The sequence below is a fragment of the Scomber scombrus genome, chromosome 23 (genome assembly GCF_963691925.1).
Source record: "Scomber scombrus chromosome 23, fScoSco1.1, whole genome shotgun sequence".
Lineage (NCBI taxonomy): Eukaryota > Metazoa > Chordata > Actinopteri > Scombriformes > Scombridae > Scomber > Scomber scombrus.
Window position 1 is genome coordinate 2210079 of NC_084992.1, and position 15375 is coordinate 2225453.

The following is a 15375-nucleotide window of genomic DNA, read 5'->3' on the forward strand; positions in this document are numbered from 1 at the left end:
CCTAACCCACACACACACACACACACACACACACACACATTCATTGTAAATAATTGACAAATTGTGATCACGTGATTACAGAGGGCGTGGTTTAAAATAAACTTGGAGTTTTCAGAGGCTGTAATTGTTCAGACTTTGACCGTGCAGCAAACTTTCCGTTGAGGTGAGGTGACACACTGACACACACAACAGGTATGTAGCGTTTTACATGAAACATTTACGTTTTAACAGATTATTTTAGTGATATGTGTTTTACATAGCATATTGAAAATGTTGGTATGTGCTTTTACAGCCTGTTTCTAGATTAAAAACCAAACTGCAATCACTGCAACCTTCTGCCATCTTGTTTCATATATTTATGGCTCTTTATAGCACCAATCGGTTGGTTGTAGCACACACAATTAGGTCAACGTCTTTTGTTAAATTTCATTTTATGAGAATTATGGGTATTACAGAAAATCAAGAGTGATGTACCAAAAAAAGGAATTATAATTGATGAATGACTGTATTTTGAATTAAATGATTGAATAAAATTAGAATAAAAGAAAGGAAATGCATCAAAAGCACAAGAAATTAAAGTTGTTTGGATTTTACCTAAGCTTTTTACCGCTTTGTATTTTCACGTTTGTCATTTTGGAGATCAACTTGGTCCAAACTTTCCTTTTCTTTTAATTGCAGTTTCTTATTTATCATAAGTTATGTTAAGTTGCAGTATCAAACGTGCGGTCATTAAAAGGCTTGAAGGGATTTGAGCAATTACAAGGTCTTAAGAATGCTCAATAAGCTTTCCCTTAGAGTGAATAGAGAGACACAGTATTTTAGATTTAACTGGTCTCACATATTTTACCATTGACTTTGACCATTTTTATTTTCAGGACGTCACAATGCTTGACATGAAGGACAGACTCTTCCTGAAACCTAAACTTTGTGACTTGGGGGCCTTGGTCTTGCATCACACTGTTGTCCTGCTACTCCTAACATACTCTTGCAGAGGTATGTTGCACATAAGATAAATGATAAAAGCCTTTGTGTGTATGTAAATTAAAAAAGGTCATAATCAGACTTTTCCTATCATAACGTTCCTAACATTGCAGACAGTTACATCAACGAACTAAACAAGAGTGTAGTTGAGTCCATTTCATTTTTTCTGCAAAATGTCAATATTAATTTATGTTTAATGCCTATTTTAACATTCTATAATATCTGCAAATAACAGCTAAATTATGGTTAAGATCTTTTGAACACTGGGAAGGATTTATTAGGCTAAATGTTTTTTGGAAATTGAAATTATTCAACTCATATTAAACCTCACACTCAGGACTCTTCAACCAAATTGTGTCAAATTATGTAATTATGTACAGATGTGTTTTAAAAAGTTTTTTTTTACTGACAGACAGAATCTCCCAAACTTGAATTTGATCTCTTATAAGGGTTAATTGGGGAAATAACATCATGAAAAAACAAAAAAAATCTTCCTAATAAATGGAACAAATATATTCACGTCAATGTAGAAAGATTTCAATGAGTCGACACTGACTGATATTAAGAAAACATGAATGATGAAGTAGTATGAAAAGAAAAATAAGTACAGATTAAAAAACAACTTGTTTTTTCCTCAGGTCAGCAGCACCTGATTGGCCCAACTCAGCCAATAGTGGCAATGGTTGGTGATGACATGGTCTTGCCATGTTACCTGGAACCTTGTGTGGATGCTTCTGCCATGACAGTGGAGTGGGAAAGATCTGACCTGAAGCAGATCATCTATTTGATGAGAGACAACGTGGAAATTCCAATTGAGCAGAATTCATTGTACGAAAGCAGAACGTCACTGTCCACCAACAAACTGAAGTGTGGAGACATTTCACTGAAACTCTCCAAAGTGAAACTCTCTGATGCAGGGACGTACAAATGCGTCATTCCCAACTTGGATACATCTGTGGCCGAGGTCATTGTGGGTAAGTTGGCATTAATACATTGTGTACTTAATAAAAAACAGACTGTAACTATGCAAGGAAAGGCATGAATCCGTTACAGCTTTATATAGTATATATATAGTCATATATTATGAGAATCAGAGATTTTACAGGACTACCTGAAATATGACTGAAACATTTTTGTTATGAAGATATTTCAATAAGACTTTGGTACCTACAGAGGAATAAGGAGTGAAAGCAAGAAAAAGGTTATTTTGGTGTTTTTAAGAACTTAGACATCAGGAAGGTAGACAGTGCACTAAATCTGATGCCGGCAGAGGCTTACACTCTACTGATCACAAGGTTATGTTGAATTGTATGTTCAAATTTAGATCAAATTTTCCCTAAGCTCAAAACTAAATGACAGACAAACTAACAGGATGACCACCACATTAGCATTTGGCTTGACCATAAGGGAAAGAGAAAGGGCATTGGGTTTACCAGAGTCCAAAGTGCGTCTCAGATAACCCCGAACCCTGTTGTCCAGGGTTATCTGAGACACACTTTTGCTGTTACTATAGGAGTAAATGGAAGGATCAGAATATCCCATTAGGTTGTGTATATCATGGTTCAACCAAGGGATTACCTTTACTATAACTTTATTCAACCAACAGATAGCTACAAAAGGTATATTCTAGCTGAAAATGTGTTTGACAAAGACTATACTGTATGAACTGTACAAATCATTAAATGCGGTGATTTTCTTTTTTTTTACTGTCTGTTAGGTTCTGTCTCCACACCTGACATAACAACGTCCATAGTCAGCAATGGCGTGACGTTAGAGTGTAAATCTGGTAGCTGGTATCCAGAGCCTGAGGTGCTTTGGTTGGACGGTGAGGGAAACCTCCTCTCTGCTGGACCTACAGAGACAGTCAAAGGTCCTGATGGTCTCTATACTGTCAGCAGCAGAGTGACTGTGGAGAAGAGTCACAGCAACAGATTCACCTGTAGAGTCCAACAGAACAACATCAACCAGACCACAGAGACACACGTTAATGTCCCAGGTAGAATCATTATTTGATGAGTTAATGATGTGATCACATTGTTGGTTTTATACAGTTGAAGTCACCTCTGTTATGTGTTTTATCATTTCAGATGATTTCTTTCTGGTCCCGGCTGATTCTGCTGTTCGCGTCATCATCTGCTTGGTTGTCTGCTTCATGTCTATAGCTGCTGCTGTCGTTGTTATGTGGAAATGGGGACTAAACAGTAAGTCACAACTGTATTTATACTTCTTTCCATTCCTGAAGTTACTGTCACATTTTTCTGATGGTTAGTTTGACATGAATGATTTAATTACATAGCAATAAGATACTATTATTAAGTCACTATTGTTATTTCCAATTGTAATTTTTAATATGTTGTGTTTTTAAAAAATGATAACACTAAAGATCAAAAAGGATCAAAACATGGGATCCCACCAATCCCAGAGTTAGAACTTCAGCTTCTGATGGAGGGACAACAAGAAGGAGATCTGACCCGGGCAGAAAAGGTTGTTAACAAGAAAAAAGGAAAACATGATGAAGTGTTACAGAGCAATACGGAAGACTTAAAGCATGTGGAAGGTGTGATTACAACACTGACGGAACAGAAGAAGGATCTGAAGGAACAGAGAGAGAAACTCATCTCACAACTGCAGGAAGTGAAGACAAAGCTAAAGGAGATCAAGAAAAAGGTGGTGGAAAAAGCAATAGTGGACCCAAAGAAAAAAGAAAAGAAGCGTATAAAGATCAATGAGGAACTTGAACAGAGAAAGAAAGAACTTGAGGAACTGTTAAAGAACATTGAGAAACTTCTGGAGACTACAGAGGATTTGATTATTAGAATGACAGAAAGGAAAGGAAAACTAGAGAACGAGAGGGAACAAATTGAAAAACAACAAAAAGAGATAGAGACACAGAGAGAGGAGATTCAGAGGAAACTTCAGTCAGAGAAAGAAGAGAAAGCAGAGGAAAAAGGTATTGAATTACCTAAAGGCGATGAATGATTTTATAACTTGATCTTCAATTGAAATCACTAAAATTGTAAATAGTAAACATTTTGTTCACTCACTTATATGCTCAGCTCATGTGTAATTGAAAAAGCATTAAAAGGAGGAATAAGCTGAGTAATATCATCAATAACCCGGTTCTTCAATTTCAGTTTTAATTCTGTTTGATGCTGATGTTTTATTCTTTAAAAAAAATGTTTTATAGTGTATAGCATTGACTGTTTTGCATGTGTTGTGATTTTACATCATTTTGCTGTATTCATTTTCAGTTTGCATGGGTCAGTCCTCCACTAACACAAGTAATACTTTGTAGAAGTGATTCCGATGATAAATGATAGTGCTTTGTTTAGTTTTTTTCTTTAAAATGATTAAAGATAAGTATTTAATCTAAATACTAATTACTCTAATTTTAAAAAGAGTTAAGGCGATTAAAACCCAACTTACACCCAGTGTTTATTGAAATTGGGAAAAAACGGTTGATCTGCAGCATCTCCAGTAGATTAATAAGAGTCACTACTCTTGAAAAATAGACAATTATGGAGGAACATCTAAATATAACCGACAATTGTACATAAGCCTTTTCTTTTCTACTGTAATTTATACATTTATTTGCGATGAATAATTTCTGTCATTTTTATAACTGATTTTAAAAAAAAAACATTTATGAATCAATTGATTGTTGATTAACAAAAAGAAGATGAAGAACAAGAGGATGTGATTTTTCTACAATGTCATAATTGTATATGAACTGAATATTGACTGTAAGTTTGTATTTCGGTGAGATGGCCAATAAAAGAGATGGATAAATAAACCTTGATGATGATGATGATGATGATGATGATTATGATGAACAATGGCCTTTAGAAACATCCTCCACTAATATCTGCACATGACGAAATAAAGAAGTTTTCAGTTTAATAATTTTACAAATCTTTTATTTAACTATCTTCATTCTTTGATACAGTAAATTAAAGTGAATTATAGACTCTCCAGCTGTACCTTCATATAAAACATCTCAATCAAAATCACAAAACAATGAGGGAGCAAAAGACATTCCTGGTATGATGCACCCTTTCAATGTATTGAACAACAACAGTACTTCCAGTCTTTGTAGGGCTGCATGATAATAGCCCAAATATATAATCACAATTATTCTGCTCAATATTGTAATTGCAAATATACTGCTATGTCAGAACAAAACATTTCCATTGCACTCCAACATTAAACATGCAGAAAGACAAAAACGACTCTATATACAAAACTTTACTAGGTGGGATTTTAGATTGGAGAACCCACAAAAAGTGCAATGATGGTACCTGCAGTACACAAGATTTTGCTCTTATGATAAAAATAACACAAAAACTACAAAATAATATTTTGCTTTGAGCATGAACAACAGCAGGAAACCAGCAGACCTACCACAACCTCATGAATACTTCATACTACAGTTTGCAGAGAATGTATGAGAAACTAGATTAATATTTATGCAGCAAAAACCTTGATATAATATTTCATTTTCTCATTTGAACACATAAATTAAAAAAGACAGCAGTTTGAAAAAAAAGCAACGGAATCAGAGATGTTATCAGTATCGCAATGTGTGGGTGGAGTCATGTTACGTTGTAAAAAGACTTTGGACCTCACAACTTTCTTCTACAGTAAGAACTCCTTCTTACACCTGCAACAGGTAAGTGATCTTTCATAACAACTGTCTGTATTTCTCCTATTACTGATTTACCTACATTTTAATTAAGATAAACCAATCAAAAGTAAAACAGTGGCATTTAATAAAGTCACACAACCTCCTGATTGGTAACATTCTTTGTTTAATTTAGTTTGAACAAACCGCCGAAACTCATTGATCTAATAAGCAGCAACACAGAGGACGCTTTGCTCTCACACGCGCTGCATTGATAGTCACACAATCGCATACGCACGTGCAGCCAATCTCTACAGCACACTCTTGCTTGCTCAATCCAGATTCCGGGAGATTGTGTCTCATTTGCGGGCGTCACGGAGCCACTATCAATATTTGGGAGACTCCCGGAACTTCCGGGAGAGTTGGGATGTCTGCGTGCATTTTTACTACAAAGTAGCCTGGGCTATTCGAAGTGGTTTCAGTTCCATCCATTTTTTTGAGGGTCTGAAGTGTATTTCTGTATTTCACATTGTAGCTGCCAAAGCTCTGCTGCCTTATAGCCTCTCTAACTCTGGTCCTGCGCTGTGCTCAGTGTGTGAGAGGGGGAGTGGCCAGCGGCTAGAGCCAACAGAAAATGTGTGCTTCTTTTACCGATATATTTATCTATATCTTTTACATTTCTTATCCAGACAACGTCAAACTTGGCACTGCACTTACTCGTGCCCGTAGCAAGACATCTTTCACATTTGAAATCAATCGGATGAACGGTTTGAGAGATATGCGAATAACAGACAGACAGACAGACAGACAGACAGACAGACAGACAGACAGACAGACAGACAGACAGACGTTCCTGTCATTTATAGATCAATAAGCCTCACAGTTTAATGCTCACTTTCTTTATAGCGTGTCAGAGTTCTGTTATATTACTGCTAATGCAAACAGAATATTTCCTATTGCAGCAGCTTCATATTCAAAGTTTTCAAGTTGCAAAACACAGAGTGGCTTCAATTAGGAAGCCAGAGGAGACACAGCTTTTAAGCCTACTCCCAGCTGACACCTGACGTTAATGCGGCATTAGAACAACGTTATACTCCAACGTTGGATTACTATTGGATTATGATATGGATTTGAAAATTGGGTTTACGTTAAAACCTAACTAATTTTAGTTAAACAGGTGAGGTTGACTAGACGTTGGATAAGGTTGCTTGCCAACACAACTTAAAACCAACTAAATAACGACGTCAGCTTGACGTTGATATTTTTATGTGAAACTGACGTCAGCTTTAGACGTTGTCTCAACGTTGGCTTTTAGTTGTCTGACGTTGCAACCGATATCCAACCAAGGACCAACGTTAATACAACGTCCTGTGTCAGCTGGGCTGATGGCTTCACTTCATGGTGGTTAAAGATATATTCTGGAGTTCAAACATGTTATTTGCAAACTGTCATCCTGGAACATAATGATTTATAAATGGTTTATTTTAACTTTCAGAACTTCAGGATGTTTGATGGATGGTCCCTTGAAGGTGGATTCAGTGGCTTCATGGTCCTGCTGCTCCTGACACACTGTCCCAAAGGTAACATAAACACAGATGTATGACACACCCATGATTTGAAATGATTCAAAGCTTGAAATCCTCTTGTTGGTGGTTGTGGTTTTAATTTTGGCTAATTGAGCTGCTTCCTTCCATTGAGCATGGAAGGGTTTGAACCGACAAACCGCCTCCTTCATCTATATTATTATTTGGTTTTATTCCACCTCTGAAAACAACACCTGCATTTTCATGTTGGCTGTCATACTTAGTACTCACTGACAATGTAAAACTGTTTCTTCACAGGTCAGGTGACTGGTCCACTCCAGCCAATAGTAGCAGGGGTTGGTGATGACGTAATTTTGCCATGTGTCCTGGACCCTCCAGTGGATGCTATTTCTACAGCTGTGGAGTGGATGAGACCTGACCTGACACCCAAATATGTACATGTGTGGCGTGCTGGTCAGGACCTGCTGGACAAGCAAAACCCTTCCTATAATGGAAGAACATCAGTGTCCATCAACAAACCAAAGCATGGAGACATTTTGCTGAAACTCTCCAAAGTGAAGCTCTCTGATAAGGGAACATACAGATGCTTCATTCCCAAAGTTAATAGAGAATCTACTGTTCACCTTGCTATTCGTAAGTAGAAAATGTTCATTTTTGCATTCATGTAAAAGTGTAGTTGAGTGATTTTTTTCCCCACAGCAATCCAAAAAAACATCTTCCTGGATGCAGGAAGAATATAAACTGTCAACATATGTGACAACAAACTATTAAAATATTGACTTTCCCTCATTATCAGGTGATATATCCTGGCCTGTCATCACTTTATCGTGGCAAGAAATAGGAAGACCACTGTTACAGTGTGAGTCTAAAGGCTGGTATCCAGAGCCTGAGGTGCTTTGGTTGGACGGTGAGGGAAACCTCCTCTCTGCTGGACCTACAGAGACAGTCAGAGGTCCTGATGGTCTCTATACTGTCAGCAGGGAAGTGACTTTGGAGAAAAGACGCAGCAACAGAATCACCTGTAGAGTCCAACAGAACAACATCAACCAGACCAGAGCAACACACATTAATATCCCAGGTAGAATAATGATTTGATGAGTTAATAATGTGATCACATTGTTGGTTTTATACAGTTGAAGTCACCTCTGTTATGTGTTTTATCATTTCAGATGATTTCTTTCTGGTCCCGGCTGATTCTGCTGTTCGCGTCATCATCTGCTTGGTTGTCTGCTTCATGTCTATAGCTGCCGCTGTCGTTGTTATGTGGAAATGGGGACTAAACAGTAAGTCACAACTGTATTTATACTTCTTTCCATTCCTGAAGTTACTGTCACATTTTTCTGATGGTTAGTTTGACATGAATGATTTAATTACATAGCAATAAGATACTATCATTAAGTCACTATTGTTATTTCCAATTGTAATTTTTAATATGTTGTGTTTTTTAAAAATGATAACACTAAAGATCAAAAAGGATCACAACATGGGATCCCATCAATCCCCGACGTAGAACTTCAGCTTCTGATGGAGGAACAACAAGAAGGAGATCTGATCCAGGCAGAAAAGCTTGTTAACATGAAAAAAGGAAAACATGATGAAGCGTTAAAGAGCAATACGGAAGACTTAAAGCATGTGGAAGGTGTGATTACAACACTGAAGGAACAGAAGAAGGATCTGAAGGAACAGAGAGAGAAACTCATCTCACAACTGCAGGAAGTGAAGACAAAGCTAAAGGAGATCAAGAAAAAGCTGGGGGATGGAGCAAAAGTGCAAAAAGGAAAAAAAGAAATGAAGCATATAAAGATCAATGAGGAACTGGAACAGAGAAAGACAGAACTTGAGGAACTTTTAAAGAACACAGAGAAACTTCTGGAGACTACAGAGGATTTGATTATTAGAATGACAGAAAGGAAAGGAAAACTAGAGAACGACAGGGAACAAATTGAAAAACAACTGAATGAGATAGAGACACAGAGAGAGGAGATTCAGGGGAAACTTCAGTCAGAGAAAGCAGAGAAATCAGATGGTGAATTATCTAAAGGCGGAGAATGATTTTATAACTTGATCTTCAGTTAAAATCACTAAAATCGTAAACAGTAGATGGATGACTAAACCTTGATGATGATGAACATTTGAGCTCTGAGTATCTTCATTTCTTGATACGGTAAATTAAAGTGAATTCGACCCGGATACGCAGACTATGGGGTTATGTTAAAGATATTGTGTATTGAACAAAGATACAGGACATTAAGACCTGAAGCAAAAGATCAGTGATGCCATTGCCACCATTGATGAGGCTATGCTACAGAGAACTTCCAATATCTACTCCTCATTTTGTAATAATTTCCACAAATTTGTCTATTAATTTGCTTTTGTAATGAATGTGTTAAATTGTAAAGAGACTTTATGGACACCCTGTAATATACTAATCATTTCTTGTTGTCAGATAATCCTTTTTCTAAACATGAAATAACATGAAAAACCAAGTTCACTGAACCTTGTTGACTGTCATATTTGATTTTCAGTGTCCATTTCTTCAACAAACAATGGTGTTTGACTATAGAAGAAACATGGCACGGCAGTGTATCAGATTTTTATGAAAAATAGTGGTTACATGGTTACGCATTCAAATTTAAATGAAGGAACTCTCCAATTTTTAAAAAATAATGCACTTAAATACACCATAGGTGATTCAAATATTTAATATTTATTATTCTTTGTGGTTACACCATAGGACATTTTCAGGAGCACTCAGGTCTTACTTTTGGTTAAAAAAAGAGGTGCAAATGACATAAAGCCAACAAAAACACAAAATATACATATTAATTAACCTGATACATGCTTTTAAAACTATTTTTAAGACATTTTCGAATTTCTCATCTTGCCAACCCTTAGCTATTTGCCACTGATCCGTGTACATATTTAACTGCATTTTTAAATGGAGTTAGATTTCCTCACTATTGCAGCTATAAAGACATTTTAAAGTGTTTATAAATGTACAGTATTTGTCAACAAGTAACTTATAGGAAGGAGGAATTATGGGGTCAAAACAATGACAAAAGTCAACACTCTTTAAAAAGTATATAACAGAGAGGTGTCACAACTGATTTTTAAATACACTTATTTGAGAAATGCATATGTTTGTATCATTTTTTTAGTAATTGAATATTGGTAAATTTCTTTTTTCATAAATAACTTTTGCCTCCTCTGATTTACAAAAGGAAGATTAAAACACAGTAACAGTCATGTTTTTATCGAGGCATTGAATTAATATTGATTGTAAAGACTGAGTGTGAAAGTTTGCCAATAAAACGTATGTTCTGCTAACTATAAAACAGAATCTTTTTGTAGGGATCTAGATTTGCTGAGGACACATGACAAAAATAGTTTACTTCATGGTAGTCTTTATTTCTTGATACAGTAAATTACAGTGGAATGTAGTGAATTATAGACCTTTAAATTAACCAATTCATCAAAGAAAATATGCTTTTGTGAAACCAAGACATCAACAAAATTGCAACCAAAGATGCATTTAACTGGACTCTCCAGTTTCTCCAGTTGTGGCTCAATATAAAATGTCCTATCAAAAAGCAGTGATGGAAGAAAAATGCCTGATTTGATATGCAAGAATACAAACACAGTAAAGTACAGAAAGAAGCAAACAGTCATCATTCATCTTCATCTTAATATCACTCGTGATAAAAAAAAAAAATAACCTTGAAAACATTTAAGTTTCTCTGTTAACAAAGCCACCATGTGACCCTCGCAATATTAGCAAAAGTGTTTGTAAAAGTCCCATCAAGAGAGACAGTCTCAAACAGTGTGATGCACCTAGCTGTAAACTTGGTCTTGTGTTAACTTCACTTCATATTTTATAACATAAAGCCAGTGTTACATAAAGGGAGAATGGACTTTGAAAGACATAATAAGATAATGAAAGAGTTGAAACATGGGAAGTGCAGGATCATTTTTGAAGCTTGACACATACTGTAATAGGGATCAAAAGTCAGACTATCACAGACCATTTGACTTTATGGAAGTGCAGTGAAGTGCAAATGACCAATCTAAACCTTAAAGACTGTGTAAAGTGAATTCAGACATTTTCTTCTAAACACATTAAATAGGTCATAAATGTATTTTTAAAAAAGGTGTAAAAAGCATTTCAACCATTTAGATTTGAATTGTGGAGCTAGGCTTCACAAACTGTGTTTCAACATTTCTGTGTTCAGGATTTAATGGGCGGATCACCGCTGCATTACGTAACACGGCGGTGATCGGCATAAACCCGCCCCTGCTGCTGTAGAGGTATAAATACATTCAGCGCACACTACTACTACAGTCTACAGTTAACCAGTTAGCCGCTGAGCTAGCAGCTGAGCTAGCAGCTGAGCTAGCAGCTGAGCTAGCGGCAGAAAGCTCTCAGACCTAGCGTCCATGTTTCTGGTAGAGGTGGTGACTTTGATTGACAGGTGACACTTGGTAGGGGGCGGGGCTTCAGCAAACTCGGCGGCCACTCCCACAGCGTTTGGGAGAAGAGAAATAGGCAGACTTTTACACAACTTTGAAGCCTAATTTCATATATTTGGAGATTTTTTTAATCATTCAAATTTGGCAGGGTGGTTAACAACACACTTTTCTGTGGTATGTCAAACTCAGAACACATTTATTCTTACTTTACACAGACTTTAAACTGTTACTGTGATTGCAGAAATCGCCATGTTTAACTGTTTAGAAGGCAAAAATAATAAGCCTGGAAACAGCAAACTCCAAATACATAAACAAGAATTAATTCACAGAATTCTAATTAATTAATGTGCAGCTGGTTATTAAAGCAGGCTGCTCACACTGTTGCTTCAGCTCAAATAGAAGCAACAGCATCACGTAGGTAATTGACCACAGTGAGTGTATTTAGCATCAGCAGCAGCTCTCACAGCGTCACCAGACATGTGAACAGACAAAGCAGATGGAACAATGTGGTTTCACTGTTAAAAAAAGACACTGATGATATGACAAAGACTTCAGACTGCTGCTGTGAACCATGATCAGACTATTTTAAAATGCTTTGAATTGCCACACAAGTGTACAGTGAGTTCATTTCATTCCATAAACTGTCTCATCATTTTGCACATACACAGCACTCAAAGTAATGTTATCAGAAGTATAACATTCAAAAACAGAAGCACTCGTGTAAAAGTTAACATAAACGGCAATCTGGCACGGGTGTAAAACTTACAATACAAATAAAACACATAAACATTCTAAACTGAGTTTTTGTGATCGTCTAGTTGATCAGGAGCTACAAGCAGTAAAAAAGATGGTATATGAGACACAATTAGATAAAGGAAGCACTGAGAGGTCTGTATTATAATTACCTAATCAATTGTACAATAGTAGGCATCTGCATCTGTTCTTTGGTTGGTAAACTCCGGGGCAATGTTGCAGGTTGGTGTCGCTGTAATCCGGATTACTTCTAATCCTGCTTTGGAAACAAGGGAAATGCTTCAGCATGTTGACAAGCAATATTTTAAAATGTATTCTTTCATCTAATTTCAATTGTTGGCACATTAATTTCAACAATGAGATGAATAATAATAAATCAGTCTTTATTGACTTTGCAGGGATACAGAAAACCTACACAGACCTCTGTTTGAGTTAAAAAAAATTCAAATAAGAGTTGATAAAACTTTACGCCACTTGGCAAAAACTTGGTAAGACATCACTCTCAACTAGTCTTTGGTTCAATCTCAAACCAAACTGTACATCTCATATAGCCTGAGTACCAAATAACATTTATAAACTGAACAATACACCTACACAGTGGTCAATGCCCCCTCAGACCTAAACATGCCAAACACATTGATTCCAAAGATGCACTTTTTTGGCGCTTTTCAACTATACAGTTGTAGCACTACTCGACTCGACTCAACTCGACTCGGTATGGTTCCAGGAACGACTTTTTTCATTACTATAGTACCTACTCAACGTGGGCGGGGTTGTCATAGCACGGCTCCGTGAAACTGCTGTGACTTCATTTTATACGCGACATAAAACACATAAACAATGGAGGACATGGAGGCGATGGTGTACTTGCTGCTGTATGAGGCTTTCTGTCACACACAAAGCAAGAAAATTGAGCCGTATGGTTGTAACGCTGTTGCCGGTATTTAAAAATGGCGGGTTTGATTCTTGTGTGGGACGGCTCATGACTCTTCCAGCGACAACTCTTCTGACCAATCAGTGGCCGGCAGTCTGTTGACGTCACATTTAGTATCGACTCGGCTCGCTTGGAACCTCGGCAGAGTAGGTTCTAAAAAAGTACCAGGTACCGAAGTCGAGTCGAATAGAGTCGTGCTAGAACTGTGTAGTGGAAAAGCGCCATTTGACTTGACTCTGAAGTATCCTCCCCCATGAGTCAGCACTGATGTTGCTACACAACCTGGGGCCCTATACCTTTTTCTGCCTGTGGTTTACTTGAGTGGTTTTGCATATGAGAAAATGCCTGAAAACAAACACGCTTAGACACTGTTTGAATACGTGACAATGAACCGGAAACAGTTGACTAATTTCAGTCCAGTCAGTTAGTGCCTTTCAACTCTTCTGTTTGTGACACCGAAGAACCATTTCTACATAACTGCTGTTGAAAGCATAACCTTACAGGGAACAACTTGAAACAAATTGAAATACATAAAAGTGACAAATATTCTAATAGAATGAGATTTGTATTTGCTTACACTCCTAATCAACTTTTTTCAAGAAGGCCCTTTAATTAACTGACATCTTAACCTTTTAAAATGGTTGTTTCACTCAAAACAATCAAATCTGAATAATTTACTTATTATAAAAAATATGCAAAAACATGTCAAATGCTTTGTTTTTACTGTCTGAGATTACATATAAATTCATTAGGATTGACTCAACATGACTTTAACAGGTGGGAAATTAGTTTCTGGCCCATTTTTAAAACCCTGTATTGACTATATGGGTTTGGTTGAGGTCATCAGTTCAGTCATAAAAAGTAAGGTGTTTTTTTTGTTGTTGCCTTCTCTCTTTTATACTGTTATGTTAGTATAACTTGCATATTAACAAAAATAGACCAACATATACATGGTTTGTGTTTGATTTTCACCTGATTGTGTTCTTGCTGTTGACATCTCCGAGGAAATGCAGACCAACACTGAAATACAGAAAAGAACCTCTGTAATAATGGCATCAGTAAGAACACTGGAAAGCAAACATACAGTAGTAGTTCTTCGTAAAATATACTTTACATCTTCGATTTAGTCAAGGTTGTCCTATATTTCTACATAAAGTACCTTTGTGTTTTCGACACAGATGTAGTCCCACCACCAGTAATAACACAGCCACTAAAATCATGGTCCCAATGATCCACAGGATGAAGGGAGTCGGTGAATGATGGGGAGGATGTGTTTCATTAAACAGAAAAATATCTAAAATAATATAATTTGCCATTAAAAGTTGATTTGCATATATAGAAATTGACATGATAATCATAAAAACCTAACCATCCATGCAAAGGTTTAATCATCTTCACCATACAACTCACTTCTGACATCCAGCCAACTCTCAGCTGATTCTTCAACTCCAACAATTTTACACTTGTAGAGTCCTTCATCAGACTTAGACACATTATGGATGATCATGTTATTTTCAAAGCCAGTCGATATTAGGATGCCATCTTTATAGAAATCAATTGGAATGTTAGAGGAAGCCATCTTTGTCCTGCAGTGCAAAGTGACAGTTTCTCCCTCCATCACAGGAAGAGCAGGACTCTCCAGGATCACAGGACCATCTGAACAACAAAGGTTTGGACAATTATTTTACATCAGAACTCATTTTTATAAATATAGCCACATAATTATAATTGATGTACTATATCCAAAATAATAATATGATCACAGCAGCCCACATGTATTGTACAATGGCAGATTGTTGAATTTACAATTGAAGAAACCGTAAATTGCAGTCAGTGTGTATATGTTATATCCATAGACATGTATACAAGAAATGGACGTAACATCTGTGACGTCACCCATTGGTTTGTGGACTGCTGCTCGGAAGCCAATAGTTTCAGATCTGAGCAGCGCCATCTTGAAAATTTCCGGTGCATGCTGGGAAAAATAAAAACAGGGATTCTACTTATATGGGCATCAGGAGGAGCAAGAGGACGGAGCAGGGGAGGTTGTGAGGGCTGGATCTACCACAGTCTAC

At 36.8% G+C, this 15375-nt stretch overlaps 2 protein-coding genes across 2 annotated transcripts; both read left to right on the top strand.

Moving 5' to 3' along the window:
- Positions 1–131: 131 nt before the first annotated feature.
- Positions 132–4316, top strand: LOC134005756 (butyrophilin subfamily 3 member A2-like). The gene is made up of 6 exons (XM_062444744.1): positions 132–192; positions 876–993; positions 1620–1955; positions 2699–2977; positions 3069–3182; positions 3365–4316. Exons 2-6 carry the CDS (start codon positions 885–887, stop codon positions 3958–3960), a joined length of 1434 nt encoding a protein of 477 aa, XP_062300728.1. The 5' UTR covers positions 132–192; positions 876–884; the 3' UTR covers positions 3961–4316.
- A 2785-nt stretch (positions 4317–7101) lies between these two features.
- Positions 7102–9659, top strand: LOC134005757 (butyrophilin subfamily 2 member A1-like). Its single transcript, XM_062444745.1, has 5 exons — positions 7102–7182; positions 7444–7779; positions 7943–8224; positions 8316–8429; positions 8612–9659. The coding sequence occupies exons 1-5, from the start codon at positions 7107–7109 to the stop codon at positions 9196–9198; spliced, it is 1395 nt and encodes a 464-aa protein (XP_062300729.1). The 5' UTR covers positions 7102–7106; the 3' UTR covers positions 9199–9659.
- The last annotated feature ends 5716 nt before the right edge of the window (positions 9660–15375 follow it).

Coding starts and splice junctions, on each gene's coding strand:
- LOC134005756 (XM_062444744.1), top strand. CDS start 885: ATGCTTGACATGAAGGACAGACTCTTCCTGAAACCTAAACTTTGTGAC. Junction 994..1,619: donor CCTAACATACTCTTGCAGAG/GTATGTTGCACA, acceptor TTTTTTCCTCAG/GTCAGCAGCACCTGATTGGC. Junction 1,956..2,698: donor TGTGGCCGAGGTCATTGTGG/GTAAGTTGGCAT, acceptor ACTGTCTGTTAG/GTTCTGTCTCCACACCTGAC.
- LOC134005757 (XM_062444745.1), top strand. CDS start 7,107: ATGTTTGATGGATGGTCCCTTGAAGGTGGATTCAGTGGCTTCATGGTC. Junction 7,183..7,443: donor CCTGACACACTGTCCCAAAG/GTAACATAAACA, acceptor GTTTCTTCACAG/GTCAGGTGACTGGTCCACTC. Junction 8,430..8,611: donor GTGGAAATGGGGACTAAACA/GTAAGTCACAAC, acceptor ATAACACTAAAG/ATCAAAAAGGATCACAACAT.